Raw genomic sequence first — 22,418 nt, 5'->3', positions numbered from 1 at the left:
AACATACAAAGCATACCTACGAATAGATACACAATCGCTTATAGTTTTATTTGCATATATCCCGCTTGACAAAAAAAATCAACACATTTATATTATGCAACAATTGACAATTCATCACATACCTATAATTTTTTGTGTCGTCGTGAGAAATACAACAATATTATTATTATGCATAAATTGTACATGTGAATGCATTGCACTTTAAAAAATTGTATTTTTTAACATCTAAAAGTAAATACACATAATATTGATAGATTTTAGAATTTTAAATTAATAGACTTCAATCATTATATTGATATAAACTTAGTTTTAAAAATAAATAAAAAAATATGTACTTAATGCGTATTTTTGCATATTATTCCAATTTTTTAATATTTAGGAATCAATTTTTGTAGTTTATTTTTATAAAACGTATAAATTCATATTTGATAAAAAAAAAAATATATATATATATATAATTTCATATTGTACTATACAAGATTTTTCTAATACAAATTATTATGACCTTCGCGCCCATTACATGGTCTATTAAACTTAAGCACATTAAGTTCCAATGTTATTAAGATGTACCGTGTACTTTCATTTTATCATTTTTTCATATTTCATAGTTGTACACGCAACAGAGTCCTCAATTTGCATGTCAAAATTCATATCATATTCATATAATATTTTAATTTAGTTATAATTTGCTATACACATTTGTGAAATTCGTATGAAATTTATAAGAAATCGGATTCTGAGTGTATATATTAACATTTTTTTGACTCTACGCCGAAATTGACGAAACATAGCTAACAGCAATAATCACTGAACTAAGTTCAAATTAATTGACTTCAAACTTTTTACTATTACATTCTTGATTAATAATCAATAAATTGATGTTTGGGCTGATTATGTTATTTAAATTTATAATAAATGTTTATACACACACACACACACACATATATATAATGTAAATTATCAAACCGTGTTAATTGTTCAATATTATGTGTGTGTATGCTATAATAAATATTTAATATTCACAAGAACTGTCACGTTTTATTAATAAATATAGATAGAAAGATTTTATTTCATTTGTCGTATCTAGCGCAGTGACTAGTAATAATAATTATTATTCATCCAGCGTATTCTTATTAATTGTCTATCATAATTAAAACGGAAAATAATTGCTTATTAATTACTTATTTGGGACTAATAATCATTATATCGATTTCGGTGACCGACATATGAGTATACATACATAAATTAATATATGCGATATATCATATATACTACCATATATAAATACAACCATTACATATAAGCGCTATTTAATATAGGTAGGATTACACTTAAATTATTACATGGATTTGTCAGATTTGTATGCCCCGGTAATCACGTCTTAAGCGTGTGCTATATAGAAACAAACACCGACAAAATATATTTCCGACAAAAGTGACCGATATTTGGGATAACTTCTGATATTCCTACATGCATAATATTAAAATTTATAATTAATATGACAAGGACGTAAAATACAGATATATATATATATATATATAATATAATGTATATATGAATACGTACTCGCTGGGGACTTAGATCGTGCGTACGAGTATATGACGAACAGCAATATCGTAGTCTATACAATTTATACGATGTATAATAATATTATCATTGCCTACATGTAATACGCACGAACTCGTAAACAATTATACGTAGACAGAAATATGGATTATTATCAGTTCGTAAATGTCACATGATTCGATCGTTCCGATGGTTTATAACACGAGCGCGTATACGACAGTTGGACAATAATTGAAAATGCTGCACTAAGTCGTATGCCGCTTGCAGTTGTACATTATATTGTCATATTATTATAAGTGTTCTATAATACACTATAGTGGTCCGGTGTTACAGTGCACCATACTATATACGTACGAGTCTGGCCGATTGCACAATTGTTTGTGTAAGGGACACGGGCAATTGACCGCGCCGTGTATGCATACGTGTGCATATACAAGAGAGTTATTTATAGGAGGGCTGCTGACCAATGTCCACGCGGCGACAACAACGACCCCAAGCTGGCCTATCGCATAAAATAATATCATATAAGAATAACAATAATGTATATACAAGCACTTCAATTTGTTCGGCCGCGAGCCGCCGATGACCCGGACTTATACCGCGACATGTGCAGCAGAGCACCGAACCGATACCGCTGATGTGTATAGCGTGCATGAATATAGATAACACTGGTGATCGCGGAAAATCGCGTCTCGACTTTTGTCCAAATAAAACGGAAAACAATCGTCATAAAAACGTCGGCAAAAGCGTGTGGCGATACGGCTGCTAAACAATGATTTAATGTATCCCTAGCGATTACCCGCGGACGCGCGTTTAATGTGCCATATTTTTTTTCTACCACCCTACATATCATGCATAATGTACACACGAGCCTTTATACACAGACGAGTATAATATAGTGTACTGCATATCACACCGCCGAAGAACTGCAGCGTGACTTTGGGATCGAACGATACGATTTATGCATATACAATAACATAATCGACGTATTGGATGTCAGATGTAATATTATTACTATTTTTTTTTTTTTTTTTAGGAAACCATTAAAAAGCGAGCAACGCAAATAAAAGCATCGCGGCTCATCGAACACGTCACAATCCAATATATTTAATTGCGTTTATATATATAGAACTGTTGTGGCGAGCGGATACATTATATTATTCTTATTATTGTAATGCGTTTTGTTGTGCGTATTATTATTATTACTTATCAATATCGTTGCCGTGCGACGGACGGGAGATAGCGATGAGTGCTTGCGCTAGCTGCTCATGCTGCAGTTACACATAATACGCATTATGTTATACGCTATGGCTGCCGGTTATAAGGGACAGATAGTAGGTATGCCTATTACAAAATACATAGAAAAACAACATAACAATGGTATTTTATTGTTATTATACTATGCGTCTATGCGCCAACTGATGCGTTTTTGCTATAAAAACGATAAAAGGATTATAAAATGGAATATTGGATATTGGATATTTATATATACCATATAAATGTGTTACGTAAATATTATAAATATATAAGTACATAATATGCGGATACAAAATGTATTGCCAAAATAATCTTATCTGTTCGTAAATATAATATTATTCGACGTCCACTATATTATTCTTAGCTTTAAACGTAAATATTACCTTTTTTCAATCAGCTGGTCGTTGTATACCTTACGTATTAGGTATATATTAAGTATTTGTCGACCTTTGTGGCTTTGTAATATAGAAAGTAGAAACAAAAACAAATAATATTCTACAAATGCAAAACCTTAGACTGGGAATTTACTCACTCATTTGAACAGTGCAAATTTCAAATATTTGGGAGTTAATATAAACCAAAGTAATAACATGCATAACGAAATAAGGCTGAGACTCGTCTTAGAAAATAGAGGATAATGAGTAGCATATAATGGGAAGTATACTCATTGAAGCTACTTTCAAAGGAAACCAAAACGAAGCTATATATAATAGCCTACCTATACGACCTACTGGGCGTATATATAACAATGTAAGCATGCAAAACCTGGACAACAACGAAAGGCGATAAACAAAAACCTTTAATATTGAAAATTAAAATCTTAAAGAAAATATATGGTCATCCCACATTAAACCTGGAATCAGGAAATTACGAAAGGAGAAAAATGAAGAGATTGAAAGAATTTTCAACAGACTAAATATACAAAAATGTCTGAAAGTTAAAAGGCTAGAGTGGGCAGGCCATATATGGCGGACAAAGGACAAACTAATACATAAGGTATATTAATGAACAAATTTAATAAAGATTTGGAAAACTTAGGAATAACAAGAATTATAAATGCCGATGATCGGATAGTTTGGGAAGAACTTATGAAAGCAGAAAAAAAGCCTTAATGGCTTGTAAACGCGAAAAATATATATTCTGTAGTGATTTTATAATTTACGGACAATTTAATATTGGATTAAAAACAAATAAGAATAAAATATTATGTAGGAAGAGTGGTATCAATAGAGTAAATAACAGATATATAACGAAATATAATTTAGGTAATCAAAAAAATACTTGATTATAAATGATTTTATTATTAAAATTGTATGTGTTTTTTAATTTTGATTAAGCTAAAAAAAAATTAGCTATGTACGAGTATCTTATGGTATTTAAACTGAAATTGATTTATCAAAAAAAAAAAAAATGTAAATATTCACTTTATTTTTATTACCTATATTATGTTTTATTTTTTATACTTTAATCTTTTGAAAAATGTTTTCTCCTTAAAAACCCCGCTATGCATAAACATTGAGACTGACACTTAATTAATTTTTTCCAGACCTTGTATATTCGTATATTAAATATAAGTTTATATTCTTTAAAATATTGAATAAATAATTTATAAAATGCCTGTTGCTTTATACTTTACCCATATTAAAGCAAATTTTACCAAAAATAACATATACTGCACAACAACAGAATACAAAAACATTGATAGATGTTTAAAAATATTCCATACTGATTAAAACAAAAACTTTGCAAAATATTATAAAAATGTAGAAATCGTAATCAATAAATTTTAAATATTATAAGTATATATTATTCAAAACTTCAATATTATTTAAAAAAAAAAACATGAATAACCATACGTTTTGTTTTATGAAAAACTAACCATTTCGTTTGCATTCAAAATTTTATTTTACCAATTGCTTATGTATCGACAATCGGACGTTAACGAGCACACATGTCGCTCAATCAATCGACAGTCGATCATCAATCAATCATGACGATTTCCTGTTCCGCATGCTCAACTCAAATGCATCTTCATCACTTTACACGTTTTATTAGATAAACTAAACCCTAAAGGATTTTAAATTTTAAATTATCGTCGCTTGTTATTAAAAACACAAATAGTAACGATTACATATTATTTAACTTTTAAATTACACTATTCACAGCGAATATTGTTTAAACTTTATCTATGTATGATGAGATTTGTGATTTTTTTTTAATTGATAAATACTTTTAATGGTATTAAAATATGTTCCAATTATTCTTAATTATAGTTGATCGATGTTGTAAATTAAATTGTATAGAATTTAAGAAATATTCTGTATAGTAATTATTTCAAAAAATAATTTTACTTTTAATTAAGTATACTTACCAAATAAAATTTAAAAAAACATCTCTAAAACGTCAATACCTATACCTATTTGTATTTTTATATTATAAATACTCATATTAATATACTTAAAATTAAAGTCAGCACTGAGTAATGAGTATTAATAAGTATTATTTTAAATTAATTTTGTTCTCTAATTATTTTAAAACATAATAAAAACAATATTTTATCATACTATAGGCTATAGCTAATAAAAAAGTTATAGAAAAGTAAACGAGTTTCTATTTTAATATTTTTAATTTGCATTTATAACTATTGTATAATACAGTCAAGTCAATACAAGAAATTATTAAGTTATATATTCTCTGAAAAAAAATAAATATGATTTATTGTAAAAGCATCGCTATCGCTAAACTAAAAAATATTAATGTGTTACAATACAATCGGATACGAAATACGTCGTATAGATAGGAATTGAAAAATGGATACAATGCTGTGTATAATAAAGTCGTGAATTTTTTTAATATTTTATTTTAGGGTAAAAATTCTATTTGAAATCGAATCGCATGACTTCTGCCCTCTTTGAATCGAGAACGATATCACTGAATTCCGCGGTTATGGAGTTTAAAATATAAACGCCAATTTCCTGTTCCGCGAGAAGGACCTTTATGACACTATATAAGTCAATTCGTTCTGGTCGTGTCCATTCATCATTTGAATGTGGAAAACACGGACCTACAGAACAATGCATTTAAAATCGGTCAAAATAACATTTCGAGTTATGATTGTCCAATTGTTGTTATTATATTATACTCAATAATAATTATAAAACTTTGAGAAGGGATCTGTTCACGAGTAATGGATAAGGGTCCGGTCGACCGTGTCCGCAAATTGCAGACAAGTGCCAGATGAAAAAAAAAACAATGTCAAGTGAATTAAAATTCAAAAATCCAAATGAAAGCATTACAAAACTCCCTTCGATATTTAAACCAAGCGTAACTCTTAAATAAAAAAACAACTAATATAAATATGCATATTATAAAATATTAGCACCGTATAATATACTATAGATAGGTTTTTTTTTATATTATTTAGTTGGCTAACTTACACATTTTCCTTTTTAATTGTATATATGTATTGAACAATATCCGACAATTAGAATTGTACATGAGCTTATGGCAGTTATAGGATATTAAAATTAGTGTATGTTCCTCATTTCTAAATTTATATAATAAATATACTTAATAAATATAGTTTTAATTTAATGAGATTATGTATGGATTAATTTAATTTACTTGTTTAATAGTACAATGTTAAGTATATATTATTTTATTACTATATATTCGTCCGTAAGAACTAATTTACCTTTATTTAATTTCATATTTATAACATCCCATAGAGTCAATGCGTTGGCTATTTAGGCTTTAATACAACCTTTATAAATATAGATATTATTTACTATTGTAATACATTATAATATTAAATTAAATTTTTGTTTTTAGACATTTTAAAATTAAGAAATTTTAAATGGAAATTTTTGTTTTAAAAAGATTTTTACATTTACATTCATTTCACATACTTAAGTGTTAAGTCCATATAAAATATTATAGCATAATAAGTGTATGTAGATTGATACTATTTAAAATATGACATTTTTTTAAAACATTCATTAATAACTGAAATACTGTCAATAGTCTATATTTTACTTTATCATATACTCTAGCTGATTTTTAATAATAAGTTGTATGTTGTAATATTATTATTGTTATTATTTCAATATGATTATACTGTTATACAAATCTTAAATTAATTTTACTAAGTTAATTATTACTCGATTTACATATATAACCCAAGTTAGTTGTTTATAACTAAAATATCAACACATTTGATTTTATAATAGTTAAGTGTCCGTAAGTTCATTACTATTAATTTATGTATAAAATACATTGTGTTTTTTGAATTACACATCATAACCAATTGATTGTAGTATTATACTGTTATAAAAGTATTGGATCGGGAAGTTTGCCATTTTTTTTAATCGTAAAAAAATATTCAGAATAACACATGTCGCAAATATATACAAGCGACATTATTTTTGGACCATTATACATAAAAATATATAGGTTCCATGTTATATTGTTATTATTTCAATGACCAAACAACTTTTTATGTGCACTTATAGACCGACGCTTGATTGCAATGACACAACGAAATATTGAATAAAAAGTGACTTTTGATAAAACAAATATACATATATCTTTGTATATAGAAATAGAAGTAGCGTTGATGTATAACAAAAAAACGAATAGGATTATGACTTTGAAGTTTCGTTATAAAAAAACCCAACGTATTCCCACGAGGCGACGCGATTTGAAAACTCTGTCAAGTTAGGTCTAACGGATTACCTACGTATCCAATCGTATATAATAAATAATAATATGATGTACACTCTTTTGTTACACAAAGTATCTAATCGAATTAACAGAAATAATCGAATAAGAATACATTATAAATTATAATACATATTATGATTTTATGATCGGGATAAGGAAAATGGCAATCGAAACCGGGAAGGTATAGTGACGAGAAAATATTTTGGGGACGAAGAATGGACGTACGCACGTACGATATAAATATATTGGTGATGTGGCGTACTTAACGTGTACGAAGCATTGTTATTGTTGTATTATTATTAAATATATTATATTTGATCGTGGCACGTGTCCTGCGTAGCGGTTCCCACGTGCCACGCCGGTGCCCCTTTTATTTTTCTCGGACACGTGCGAAACGGTTTTCTCTCCCGTGAGAACCTACACGCCCTTCCACTTCCCCCGCACCGCGATCACTTGCCCCTTAACACATAGCCGGAGGGATGCCGCGGCCCGCTGCAGTGCGTATACACTATGCACTATACCACGCGGTATCAGTTGGTTCTCCGGAGTCGGTGCACGATGACCACGTTACGGACCATAGTCGGTGCTTGCAATAAATACGTCAAGGTGAGTGGACATTAATTATAAGTTGTACTAAAATAATAAATATATACTGTAATATCTATAATTTATGATGAAAATAATATTATTTACTTATACCATGTACCTACCACGAATATCGTAGCTATTAAGTTTTTTTTCGTAATTTATCTGTCTATATAACGTACCTATATGCGTATACTCGTAAATACACAAGCAATACGCATGTATTTACAAATATAGTGAACACCTTGTACATCTTGTGAATCTAATAAAACTATAATTTTATAAAAGTATGTAACCATAAAATGTTAGTAGTTGTTCAAGTTTCATCTTTAAAAAAAAATATAGACCATTGAAATATGGAGTGTGTTTTATTTTTATATATTGTGTCGTAGTATATATGTACCTATATAGTGTATAGTAAATACGTCACATATGTAGTGTACCTACATATAATATGACGTATTTAGTCCGAGTGCAGACTGATGTAAGGGCGTTCCATTAGACGTGTCCAATTAAAATTACGATTGTGTATGTACAATAAAAACAACTGTGTCGAGAAATAGTTTGGGATTATGAACGTGACTCTAGTGTATTTGGTTGTGTGATTGGAGAAAAACGCAAAAAGGCCAGAAAATAATAATAAGACGGTCTTCTAGAGAATTGAAAAAGACGTTTTCAATAAGGGAAGCGATTTTATGTAGCCTAAAGGTTATATATATATATATATATATATATGTGTGTGTGTGTGTGTGTGTGTGTGTGTTATCATGGAGACCAATAATACCCAATAGAAAAAAAATGACTATACAGTTGGTTTTGTTGGTTGACATAACATTAAATAATATTGCATGTGGGTTGAGAGAAAAACAGCAGTGCGTGAGTGAATTTAGAATTTGAGATTATTAAATATATTTGCAATTCTTGGCGTTACATTTTAATAATATTTAACATATAAATTGATTTGTTTAAATATGCTTTACTTACTTTTAAATATGAAATGTAGACATGCACAATACTTACTATACAATATTTTTCATTGTTAATTAATTATACGAAATGCATCTAAATAAATAATTGCAAAAATAATTTATTTCCAAATTAAAATATAATACTAGAACCTCTTTACTATTAAAATGTTGGTTGTGTAGATCGTACAGGACCGTACAGGTCTGGTATAATTAATAAAAATAAATAATAACTGTAATGCTTAAGAATAATAATTATTGTAGTAGATTAAAATTTTTATCATTCATGATACAAATACAATTGATTATACTTATTAACAAATCTAATTTTGTACGGCTTACTGATTAGTATTATTGTGAGTTATAACTGATATTACATTGTCGAACATTTCACTAACTATAATTACTTGTAGAATAACATAAAATTAACAATTAATAATTTTAAATAAATATAAATTTCAAAATTATTATTAATAAAATTACTTATTTTTTATATCCATTGGAATAAATAAATTAAAGTTTATTTTTATAATTTTTAGTTAACACATTTTTATGTAATTTGCAGGTCAATAATTATTCACAAGTAATTTAAATTTAAAACAATGTTTTTAAAATAAAATAATGTTCAAAATATATTTAAATGTATTACTTAGTTGTATAGACTTTAACTATAATTGCTAATAATAATATACACAACTATAATCATAAATTAAAAATAATTAAGAAATTTTTATTTTTTTTTCTATAAAATGTCAAAGTAAGTATCTAATTATACTTTTATATAATATATTTTAATCTATGATAAAATCAATAAGTATACATCACGGTTTTGGTTTAAACACGAAACTTTTGATATTATTTTTATGTAAGCAATAGTAATTCTGAGAAATATTTCAAAATATTACGAAATAAATATTAATATTTCAAATAATTATGATAATATTTTTTTTTTTAATTCATTAAGGAATTAAGGCTACAGAAAGAACTTGAAAATTAGTCTAAATATTATTATATCATGATATATTTAAAAAAATATTTTGTCTAATTCTGGGCTGTAGATATTTATATATATTAAAAATTTTAATTTTAAGTTATTGATTAATTTATTTGATAAAATGTTTGTTGATAGATAAAAAGCTTGAAAATATAATGCAAGGTTCTTTTTGAGAAATGTTTATAGTTAAAAATAATGGAAGTGCTTAGGCGCAATTAATTTTTTTAGACGTTTTGTATAAAGCATTCTACATAATTAATTATTTTAACAAAAAATAACGATGTTAGTTAGTATCTTCCAATTTGAAAAATATAAATTGTAAAGACTTGAATCTTTTTTATAATTATATATATTATTATTATATTAATAAAATGATTTTTTTTATCATGGCTAATTTCAAACTATTATACCACGAACTTATTCACACTTTTATACAGTTCTTAGATAAGTATAAATTAATAATAATAACATATTTAAAATATAATCAATTATACGCGTTTTTTATAGTAAAACTAAATTAATCATACCATATCACTAATAAAAATATAAAATACTTCTGTATATTTGTGTTGATAATATAAATAAATTTAAAAAATATGGGTGTCTGTTAAGAATAGTTATCCGTATATCTACTATGATAAATTATTGAATTCCAATTCTACATAATCACACAAATACAATTAAAATTAACTATAGATTAGAACAAGTTTGTCGATTGTTTTACATTAATTCTGGATAAGAAGGTTGCAAACTAAATACAACAAACTTAGTAATGAAAAATACATCTTGTTATTAAAGTGATAAATTGTTAACGGCTGTGTTTTACTGGAATGTGAAACAGTATTAATGAAAAATATCTTATTTATATTTTCACAGTGAAGCTAGTATTTTTAGATTTAATAAATGTTGTTTTAAAATTTCATTTAACAACTTTTGAATATTGTATACTGAATAAATAAGTGCCATAGACTTTCAAGTCTAAACCACGAGGAAAAACATATTTTATTTTAAATTCTTTTAAGTTTAAAATATCATATTTATTCTTTATTCTTTATTATAAAGTTTTTTTTTATAAAAAAACATTTTAAGTATGAAAAATAAAATAACAATTTTTTTAAAAGTTATATTTTAACAAATTACAATGGTTATATGTTATATTATTTATTTTCTCGAGAATATAATAATGCATTTTATGTAAATTAATTACTATTCAATCAATTTTAAATTGAAATTCCCAGAGAAAAAATAATTTTTAGAATAACCGAAGAAAATCTCAATAAAGTTCAATATAAATTTTATTTTTATATAAAAAACCATTCTTGATTATTTAAATAATATCTCAATAATATCAACGCATTCAATATAATAAATAATTAATTTCACTAAGTGCCTTTTGTAGGCTATACCTTTACATTATTTTTATAAAAATTATTGTTATTAACTTATTATTAAAACTCATAAAAGTCTTTTATTACAAAATTATACCTATAGACATGTATTTGTGAAGGTGGAAAAAAATAAAAATAAAAATTGAAATCTAAAATCTAAAATCATTATTACCATATAATGTATAGTTGAAAGATTGAATTTAATAATTGTTGTCGTTATTTGTTAAAATATCAGACATGATTCATCGTGTTACAAGATTATAATATAAATGTTGTGCATTTAGACCATATAATAGATGTTATGTGATAATTACGTTATAAAATTCAAAAGCAAACTATGGATAAGTATGGTATTTTAAATATTTTTTTTTAGTAATTGTTAACTATTGAAATTATTGTTATATTGTAAGTCAAATTAAAAATTATTATGATCTTCGTACTTATTTTTCCTTAACACGTCTTTGTACATGTTACACACGCATTTACTGTTTATATAGTTATATAACTTATATTAAACATTTTTTTTTAATTTTACCGACATTTTTTATTTATTTTCAACTCAAAAGTTAGTTAGATCCTTAAAAATTAAACTCTTTTAAAATAACAATTATTTTTAATTTTATAATATTAATTAATTTTTAAATAAAATATTTCCGTGTATATTACCTACCTCGTGTATATCAATATTATCAAATATTACATAAGCGTATCGGTATCATAATAAAAGTTAAAATTTATAATTATCAAAAGCTTAAAATATAGATAGGATATTAGAGTATAAATATATATTATAAATGTTTATTTTTGACTACAGTCTACAATATATGTGTATGTAATATATTTTCGAGTATATTACATATAGTGTACTAAGCTTATATGATGTTTGTACATGAATATATGATACAATCACGCAGCATAAGGATATACTACTTACAAAATACCAAACATGAATACTAATAAGCTTATATTAAAAATATGAAAAAAAACCGTGAAATATTATTATAAAATAACATTGTAATTCATTTATTTACAACGATATCTATAGTTTAATAGGTAATTCAAAAATCAAATTCAATGTAGTTGAAATTTTAAATTGCAATTTAACATGTGTATATATCAAAGCGTTCAGGTTGAAAATATAACGTAATATATTAATGTAATTTTCACCCTCAAACATTATTTGTAATTGCCGTTATACATTACTTCTACCGAAACCATTTATCTCTGCAAGGCTTAGTATACAGTAAAAGTTCTTTAGTAGACTGTCAAAGCATATTAAGTTAAATAATATACAATGCCTTTACGTACATGTAATATTAACTATAACTGTATAGGACCACAGTGATCATTCTTTTAGTATTAGTAATATAGTAGGTAGACGGTTTGATTTAAAATTTCAACTTATAAAAACTAAAACCAGTGTTCGAAACGTTCACTTAAAAAATGAATTTGTTCACTGTTCACGTTCAGTCCTTAAGAAAGAAACTCGTTCGCGTTCACGTTCTTTCACAAAATAAACGCGTTCATGGGTCGTTCATTAAATTTTTTAAATTTTTATTATGAATCATTAACCTGCAGTAAATATAAAAACTCATAAACATATACGACTCAACTCAAAAATAAAAATACAATTTAGATTAGAGCATATACAATTTATAAAGTATCTGAATTATGTTTTTAATATCTGACATGTTATTTGAGTTGTAATCAAATAAATATCATAGGAATTATAATGAGAAAACACATATTTTATACATATATTTATCAAATGATAAATAAATTTAACGTGTTAAAAATCGATCAAATTCATTAAAAATATAAACGTCGTTCACGTTCACGTTTTATTTGAAAAAAACGAATGACGTTCACGTATCGTTCAATAAATATGAACGTGAACGCGTGAACGTGCGATCATGAACGACGTTCTTTCCAAACACTGACTAAAACACAATATACAAAATGAAGCGATAAATTAATAATATAGTTAATTTTTATATTATCATTTTATAACCTCGTTGGCATAAGCAATAAGATGAGCATGATAACTTTGTAATAAATATTTTAATACAAACAAGAACACAAATTAGAACATTGTATTAAATTTGATTGGGCGACGGTTATGAATTCAAAGGTAGTACAAATTGATGGAGTATAGTTATTCAGTAGGTATATATTTTTCTGGGTAAGTCTTAGTGATTAAAGTTATTGAAAAATAAATAAAGAGTATAAAACAAATGATTTAAACGATTGATTTGAATGTACGCTAAAATATTTTTAAAAGAAGATCTACAATTTAAATACTGGTTATTATAGCGTCAAACTTATTAAAATATTTTCTTTTTTCATATCTTTAAAAATATAAGAATATTTAATAGGTGCAGTATGATTTAAAAAAATAATATTATGTATGATAAATAAACGTTATTAATACAATTTACGGCGCACTTAGATGCAAAACATTCAATAGTCGCGTATTGGAATAGCGATGTTCACGGCGAAGTTAGTGTATTCTTATTTCCATTGGTTTGCCCCTTGCAAATAATTGAGAATCTATGGGATATAAAACATTTGTATAGGTACGACTTGAATATTGAATTATATTGGTTAATCAAATTGTCCCGTTCTAGTTTTGAATTCCGTGATTTAAATCATGGATATTTATTTTGTTTTAGGTTCACTTAAGCGTTAAGCCACTTGTTATAAAATAAATCGAACAAGCGGCGTTCGTATAAATGGTGGAATTATTAGTGTAAGCGTTTACGCGGGAATTTTTTTTATTTTTACTGTTTCGTCGTCGTCAAACACTGTAATCGCCGTTTGACGTCGTATCCCAGCCATAAAGATAATAAATTTAATAATTGCCAAAATGCGTGCGCCGGGGCAATTTATAAAAACCGTGAAACCATTTACTGGGCACTATAAATCACTAACGATTTTTCAGCCGTCAATTATGCGCGCGGTATATTCTATGGGGTAAGAACCAACTAACATATACCTATATACCAAAACACACAACCTGGTCATGTTATATTCTGATATCGCGAAATAATGTATTATATTTTGTACACGCACAGGTTAAAACTTAATAACATTATACCCGATCGTATATATATATATGTGTGTGTATTTATTTATAGTATTTAGTATTATTTTAACGGGTTTATTTCCGTTGCAGGCGCTGAAAAAAAAATTGTCCGGTAAACGGGACGACCGGCGACGGTGGCGGCGCGGGCAGGTCTACGCAGCCTGCACCGGTACGACATTGGTCGACGAGCTGCTGCAGTGTTACGATTATTACGACAACGAGGCCGTCGACAACGTGATCAACGAATTCATCGACAACAAGCGAAAAGCCACTGCCGCGGGACACCAGACATGAGAAAAACCTCGCCACGCACAACATTATATCGTTATCATTAGAGCTACTCCATTCAAAACACGCGCCTATAGTACCTTTACCGGCTTATCCGCGCATTATATACGCACGTACGAACAATCTGATCATAATATTATAATATTTTGACATTTTCAATTATCGTGCGGCGATGATTACTGCAGTAGGTACCCCGCGAAATGACAATAATATTATTATATTTTCAACCTTAGAATAAAGCTGGACTTACCCACGACGGAGATTTTCGACGGTTTTTTCCCGATCGGATTTCCCGCCGGCGGACGACGGACGACTACTCTACCTATACCTCACGCTACCGCGGTCATACCACCGGAGATCGCACGCGACGCAGACACACCACAATCGGACGAGCGCGAGTCGGCCAAACGTTGAGCGTTCCGACCGGAGACGGCGTTACTACTAGTGGCGGTACGCTGGTAGTGTGGCGCGACTGCTGTGGCGGTCGCGGCGTCGTCGGTCGATAATCGAATAAGTTTATAGTGTCCGTGGGCGACCGACTGCCGCCGCCGCCCGGCATGCGCCGTGAAGACCGGCAGACAAACGCGCATGTGACGCCGCGCGCGGAATACCTGATACACAGCGACAGGCCCGTCAGTGACGCGTGAAAAGTTTTCTACTCGCCCTCGCGCCGACATCGCTTGTTGTTTTTGAAAGGACCGGTGTCTGAATGAGCGGACGGAAAATTAACCGCAGTGCCGAAAAAAAACCGGTGTAAACGGCACCTGACCGTGCGTCGATCACGCGTATCGCTGTCGCATCGTACGCACGCAAATCCATACCAGTAATTTATATAGCGTGTGTAAATAACAACTTACTATTACACATATCCTTAATATATCTGTTTGTAACTTCTACCTAGTGGATATATTATTTGATATCATGTACAAAATTGATTATTTAAGATTAAAAAAAAAAAAAAATAGTAAAACACATTTTAAATAATGCATTGTATGATATATATTTTTTACTAATGGTCATTATAAAGTCATTAGTGTTATTTTTATTTAAAGATTTAAAACCAAAGCTTGGTATATAAGAATTATATGATGTTTTTTATGTTTTATTTTAATTTAGAATTTATTTTGAGTCGCCTACTAAATAATATACTTGTATAACTTTGTAAGTACCTACTCAAAATACCTATAAAAGTATAATACTAAAATATTCCTTAGTATAGTATAACATAATTTAACAAAAAAAAAAATGTTTTAAATTGTCTTTAAGTTTAAATATTAAATATATATAATATATTTTTACGGTCTTCCATGTACAACTAAATTACCCAAAAACTTCAAGACTTATTTAATTAAAGTTCTAGATAGAAGAATTATTTATTTAATTAGACGCTTCAAGGGACATTATATAAATAGGTTAACAAGAATATATTAACTAAGTAAAAACTGAAAGTTTATGAAAGTTATATGAAACTATGGTTGGTTAAGTCAACGTAACATTCTATAGTGGTTGGTTGTGCACGTTAGAGGTTATTAGTAGGAATTTAATATAGAGATTGGTTCCTCATGGGGTGAGTTAGAACACAGAAGGAAATACATAGATACTAATAAAATCGGAAATGTTAAGAGTACCGTTAAGAACTGTGATGATGTGAACATAAGATCAATAGAATCGCATTGCAAAGCCACTCATAAAATATGAAGGGTATAACATATTACAGTGTAATCATGCGGAAGATGGTTAATTTTTAATTTAAAAAAATTTGTAAATGAAAGAAAGTGATTTTGAACTTACTCAATTCACAATCGATCATAAAATAGATATGGATATCAAATAACAACTTCATACTTAAGGATCTAACGTACCAAGCAGAAATAGAGAGAGTGGAGAAAGAAAGCAGAAGTGAACAGAGCTGTGTTACGTCCGAATATCTTGAAGGCTCTTAAGTGAAGATACCAAATACCTGAAATACCTTTCTATTACGGTGATTCAATAACATATTTGATACTAAATTTCAATAATTGATTAATAAGGTTTAAAATCAGGTAGATACACACTATAATTATAGAATATGTTAATTGTACTACTTATTGCTAAATATAGACTCTCAAAATTTATACCTTTTTTTAATTTTTAAAATCTGATCAATCCTTTGTTGATTCAATTTTTTACACAGTTGCAATCACTCACCTTATTCATCAGGATGCTACGATCCTAGTTTTTAATTATGAATCATAATTTATAATACAATGGAAATAAAGATAGAAAATATTATATTAATTATACTTTACCTAAGCCTATTTACTTATATGTTATTAAATTTAAATGATAACTAATTTTGTTTTTAAAAGATTTCTTGTTAATTGCCGTCTTAGCATTCACTATTGCAATAAATAAATATTGTTAACATAATACACCTAACCTATACTCATAGGTACAAACAGCTGGGAGTCTGAAGTACCTGTAAATATACAGCATAAAATTGATGAAAAAATATGTTGGGACTATGCTTTGATATTTATCGAAATCTAGACAACATTTATGATATATTAGTACATTAGTAAATTTTATATTTGGGATTGGTACCTTGCCTTAATTTTTAAGGAGTATTTAATAGACAATTTATAGGTAATATGAAAGGTCACGTACCATTGTTGAGCGAATACATAGTAAACGATCATTAATAATATTATGCGAGTAGCTCCAGAACGCTACCAACACCGGCAACACCGCACGCTTAAGGCACGTTATCATTGTATTAAATAAAATGAAATATTTTGTTCTTACAAGAAATTAATTTATACATAAAAGCCTAACAAAAATATGCTTAAAAGTTAGAATAAATGGATTTTAATTCTGTTCTAAAAAAACACTCAAGTAAATAATATAAAAAATTGAGAATTAAAAATAAGATATTAATAATAAATTATTATAAAAATTTAAATCATTTTTATTTTAATTAACCGCATAAGTGTGTCTCGTATTACAAATCCTTGTCCATTTTTTTTTATACATATAGTACCAATGATATACCACACTGGGCACACTTATCTATTATAAATAGATAGGTAATTCAATATTTTGTAGGCTCTGTTATGGGTCCATAACCCACTAAATCCAGCTCTGTTAAGGTTTCCAATTATTTATCAATACAATATATTTATGTCCAGCACACACCTTTTTACATTACTTACTAAATTCATCTTAGAATTACTGACACATTGTATACATAGACAATAGGTTTAGTAATAATATTTAATATTCTGATTTCTGAGTTTCTGACAACTAAAAATTAAAATACCGAAAAAACACCTTCAATAAACCCAGAAAATGTTACCTTCAAGTAAAATAGTTAGTAAACCCATTTTAACATTGAAATTCACATAGCTAAAGGAAAATTTACTATGTTATGTACTTGTAAGATAGAAACAACACATAACATTTATTTTTGTTAATAGATTAAATGTTTAAATAAGAATAAAACGTAAAATTACTTCATATCTACCTACGTATAATTTCATACTATGAGTAAGTATGTCGTATGAGATGAAATATTTTAAATTTGCCTATTATTATAGTACAATAGTATACGAATTTAGAAACAATTTTCAATTACAATAAAATAATAAAATATTAAATATTAACAGTGCTAACTGTTTATAAGGCACTATATTTCAACAATAATAATTCTATACATTTTCTTAGTGCACAAAATGCACTGGTCCATACAAAATTTTTTTAACATATTAAGCATAATAATAAGAGATGTAAAAAAATAGACAATAAAAAATAAAAAATAGCCTAGTTGTTTAAAAAATAATAATATAAATTATTATCAGAATATAATATATAAAATATATATATTTTTATAAGTAAATATAAACAGTGGTAACCAATAATATTATTATTCTAAACATGTAAAATATCGTTTTAGGCCTATATACAATATTGGAAATTCATTAATATTAATACATAATATTATGCACAACATTTTTATATAGTAAAAATATACAATTTATATCCTATTCAAGATAAAACATCAATTACAAAAGGCACTTAAATTTTAAAGAATATTACGTTTAGAGATCAAAATAAGGCGTGCATTCAAGTGTGTATTGCACATAAGAAATCTTTAATCGATGAATTGTTCTTGTACATAGTTGTCGCAAACAAAATTTGGATTCTTATGAAAATAATAATACTGTATATCTATAATTATTATTAATTAACATTTTTCGTTTTTCATTTATATATCAATGATTATTATGGTCGTGATTGAGAAGAGTAAATTCTCGTTATTAAAATTAATGATACTATTCCAGGATATTTTATAATATTATTATTCGTGCCCATTCACAAAAATAATAAAACTAAATAATAATAATTCACGCCAATACATAGAGTATTATTTACATTGAATAACTTATATATGTATAGTATATAATATAATTTACAAGTCCTTGAAAAAATTTGGTCCTCTTTAAAGTTCTAAATCCACTGGCAAATCACCATGTTTGCTGGCGTCAACGCGAATTATTAATCTTCGCGTAAAATATGTTCGAGTCACTCGAAAATAATTTTAATAGTTACCATAATAATCATAACAATAAAAATAATATTATAACATAAATTCATTACATTATATATCTGCGTGTGTGCCTATATATTTAAGTCTTCATAACAATAAATCGCGACAAAAACATATCGCGGAGTATAACGTATCCGAAGTATATCGTACCATGTATAATATAATATACATTATATCAATAATAATAATAATAATAATAATGATAATTGTCAATAATAAGCTCATAATATAATTGTAAGGAATGTGTCATATCGCGTTAGATGGTCGTACTGACAACATTCGTAAAGGTATTTAATGAACGTCGGTTGACGTACTCGGCGAAAGAGTCAATTCGAACTGCCGCTCCATAAGCATACACAGTAATATATAAACACAATTATACATAATATATATATTATATTATTTAAACTGTCGTTTTGATTAAGTTTGAGATCTTTTATTCGCCTTGTCTTGCCGTCCACCAACCGCCGTACCAATAATGATAATAATAATAGTAATTATAATAATAACATAATATTATATAGGTACGCTGTACGCACACGCACACAAAGCTGCGCACAAGTCGTAGAAATCAGTCACTGTATTTCTCCATTGGGCCGGCCAAATCCGGTCCACGGGCGAAACGGAACGGGAAGCGGCGGTCGTGGCCGTCCCTCGTACACATGCGCTCATCATATGTACGTTTTCTTGACCTTTTGCAGGGTCTTGTTCTCGACCGCCGAGTCCAAGTTCTTCTCGAGCGTGTCGTTCTTGCACTTGGTCACGTTCACTAGCAAGTTTAGCGGCGCCTTGTTGTTAGGGCACGGCAAGAACGGAGCGGTGCCGATCTCAGCCGCGCCGTTCATATCGGCCAGTCGGTTAAGCTGGTGATGGGCGTGAACGGCCATCGACGAAAACGGATCGGCAGCGTGCCGAAAGTACCGCGAGCACACGAAACCGGCCGCGAACCCGACGAGTAGTGTGGCCAGCACGCACATCATCATAAGCAGTCCGATGACGTCGCCCAGCGAAATCACTGGCATCTCGGACGTCTTGTCGCTAACGCCTGTGTACACAACGGGATAAAAGAATAATATTAATATTATAATAATATAAAAATATAGTCAACGATTTGATTATAATCATTAATATTATTGCATAGAATTATAATAATCATGTTAATTAATAGTTAGACGATGACACTCACTCTCGCTGTTGATTACGTTCTCGGTGTAGCAAGGAGCACACGACGGACACCTCGGCACGTTCGAGTCTATATTGTTATCTGTATAATATATGTAAGAAAAGAAAAATTAACGATAATCTTGTATAAAATAATATGCTTTTGTGTAAAAAGTTTGATATTATTATAAGGATAATTTGAGGTTAAATTTTTAACGGGTAAGGCCTAGACACTTACCGTCTAATGACGAAGAATGTCCGATCTTGTCATCGAAAGGCACTGCAAAACGAAAAAAATAATGAAAATGGTAACATCAAATCTGTATACTCATACATATTTTTTTTTAATTAGGACATTATAATACATACCTTTCGGACAAACATTATTCTGAGACGAGCCGATGGACTGGACGAAATGCTGTTTAGACGAACTCTTGATCTCCAAATGGTTAACACAATGCAACCCATCCCACGCGCAGTATGGATCTTGTAGATCGATACATTCTCTGCGGACAATAGAATCGTTAAAACCTCTTTCGCTTATTCAATTTTGTAAAATTGTAAAATAATTATAATTATTGTATGCTCACTGGCAAGTCGTCTTCAGATAGCACCGGTCCAACGGCACGGAGATGATGTGTTGGTCGAACGTGATCACTATCCGTCCCGGTTTGCCATCGACGGACTTGATGATGTTTAACGTCCGGACCGGAAACGATTTCGTGTTGTTAGAGGTGAGATTTACTTCTTCGATGTTCACGAACTCGGGCAAACCGTTGTTTGTGTGCAATGCGCCTTTGACCAATCGCCCATCGTCTACAAACATACATAATGATTAAATTTATATAGGTTCCAGTGTATTACGAAGTCATATTGTATAAGTTAATTAAACATTTTATTTTAATACTATATATAATACATTCTTAGTATTATACATGTATAATATAATATATACTGTGAAATATAGTATATCAGCGTTATATTACCTGTGCCCATAAACAGTATGTCGTAGTACTGTCCTTTCAGACCAGAAATCTGATTATCCACCGCGATGCTGGTCAACCTGGATTGGAGCGATATCCGAGTGAAAATCGGTTTAGAAAACAACGACGGTACCGCACCATCCATCAGCGAATGGCTTTTGATAAAATTCACTGTTACATCAGGCAACGTCCGACTATCTTCTACGCACGTTCCGGGACGGGGTTCGGGGATCTATAAAAATGTTAAAAATTTGAATAATAAATATATTGTATACGAACACACGATAGCACATAAACTTGTAAATTGTAATCATATATTCGTAGAAGCAAACAGTCTATAAATTATTGAAGAAGACAGATCACTATAAGTCTATAAACGTGACAAAATAGGTAGGTGTAAGGTCTAACATATTCCCTCCCCTTAATTTTTGCCAATAGTCGGAATAATAGTATAATAGGTTCTCACAAGAGAAGAGAACGAATCAACTACGAATATTATTATCATTATACGTATATGATGCAGCAATTTTAGCGAGTGTATACAAACCATACCTTTTTCACGGGCAACCAATTGGAGTCCATAGCCTCCTGGTCCTTGAACGATCCCATGAAAGTCTCGATGACGTCGCTAATGTTGTACATACACACAGCCGAGCCGCTAATAGCGTTTACGGGCGTGTTAAATACACCGTAGACAATCGGGTCGACAATACCAGTCAAAGCCGTGTTCAATATATCACTGGTATCCTCTGTATACACAAAAACACGTCGAAAAAATTAATGTATTATTTACGATCAATGATTAACCACCAATATATAAATTATATTTGAACACAATA

At 28.8% G+C, this 22,418-nt stretch overlaps 2 protein-coding genes across 4 annotated transcripts in view; both read right to left on the bottom strand.

Annotated features, from left to right (window-relative positions):
* The window catches only part of LOC113555848 (gamma-2-syntrophin), a 41,432-nt gene extending 26,161 nt beyond the window's left edge, over window positions 1–15,271 (bottom strand). The window contains exon 1 of the mRNA XM_026960412.1: window positions 15,101–15,271. The gene's annotated coding sequence lies outside the window, so the exon portion shown is untranslated. The remainder of the gene's footprint in view (window positions 1–15,100) is intronic.
* Window positions 15,272–19,811: 4,540 nt separating this feature from the next.
* LOC113558545 (semaphorin-1A-like) overlaps window positions 19,812–22,418 on the bottom strand; it is a 60,890-nt gene continuing 58,283 nt past the window's right edge. For 2 of the 3 annotated variants that reach the window (XM_026964034.1, XM_026964035.1), the window contains 7 exons: window positions 22,132–22,328; window positions 21,583–21,811; window positions 21,187–21,412; window positions 20,966–21,102; window positions 20,835–20,876; window positions 20,622–20,699; window positions 20,107–20,480 (listed from right to left, as the gene is read on the bottom strand). In XM_026964034.1, the coding sequence (XP_026819835.1) occupies window positions 20,107–20,480; window positions 20,622–20,699; window positions 20,835–20,876; window positions 20,966–21,102; window positions 21,187–21,412; window positions 21,583–21,811; window positions 22,132–22,328 (1,283 nt within the window). Of the gene's footprint in view, window positions 20,481–20,621; window positions 20,700–20,834; window positions 20,877–20,965; window positions 21,103–21,186; window positions 21,413–21,582; window positions 21,812–22,131; window positions 22,329–22,418 lie in introns of all 3 variants that reach the window. The other variant, XM_026964033.1, reaches the window with a different exon arrangement.

This window comes from Rhopalosiphum maidis, chromosome 4 (assembly GCF_003676215.2).
Source record: "Rhopalosiphum maidis isolate BTI-1 chromosome 4, ASM367621v3, whole genome shotgun sequence".
Lineage (NCBI taxonomy): Eukaryota > Metazoa > Arthropoda > Insecta > Hemiptera > Aphididae > Rhopalosiphum > Rhopalosiphum maidis.
This window is presented reverse-complemented; position numbering and strand designations above follow the sequence as displayed.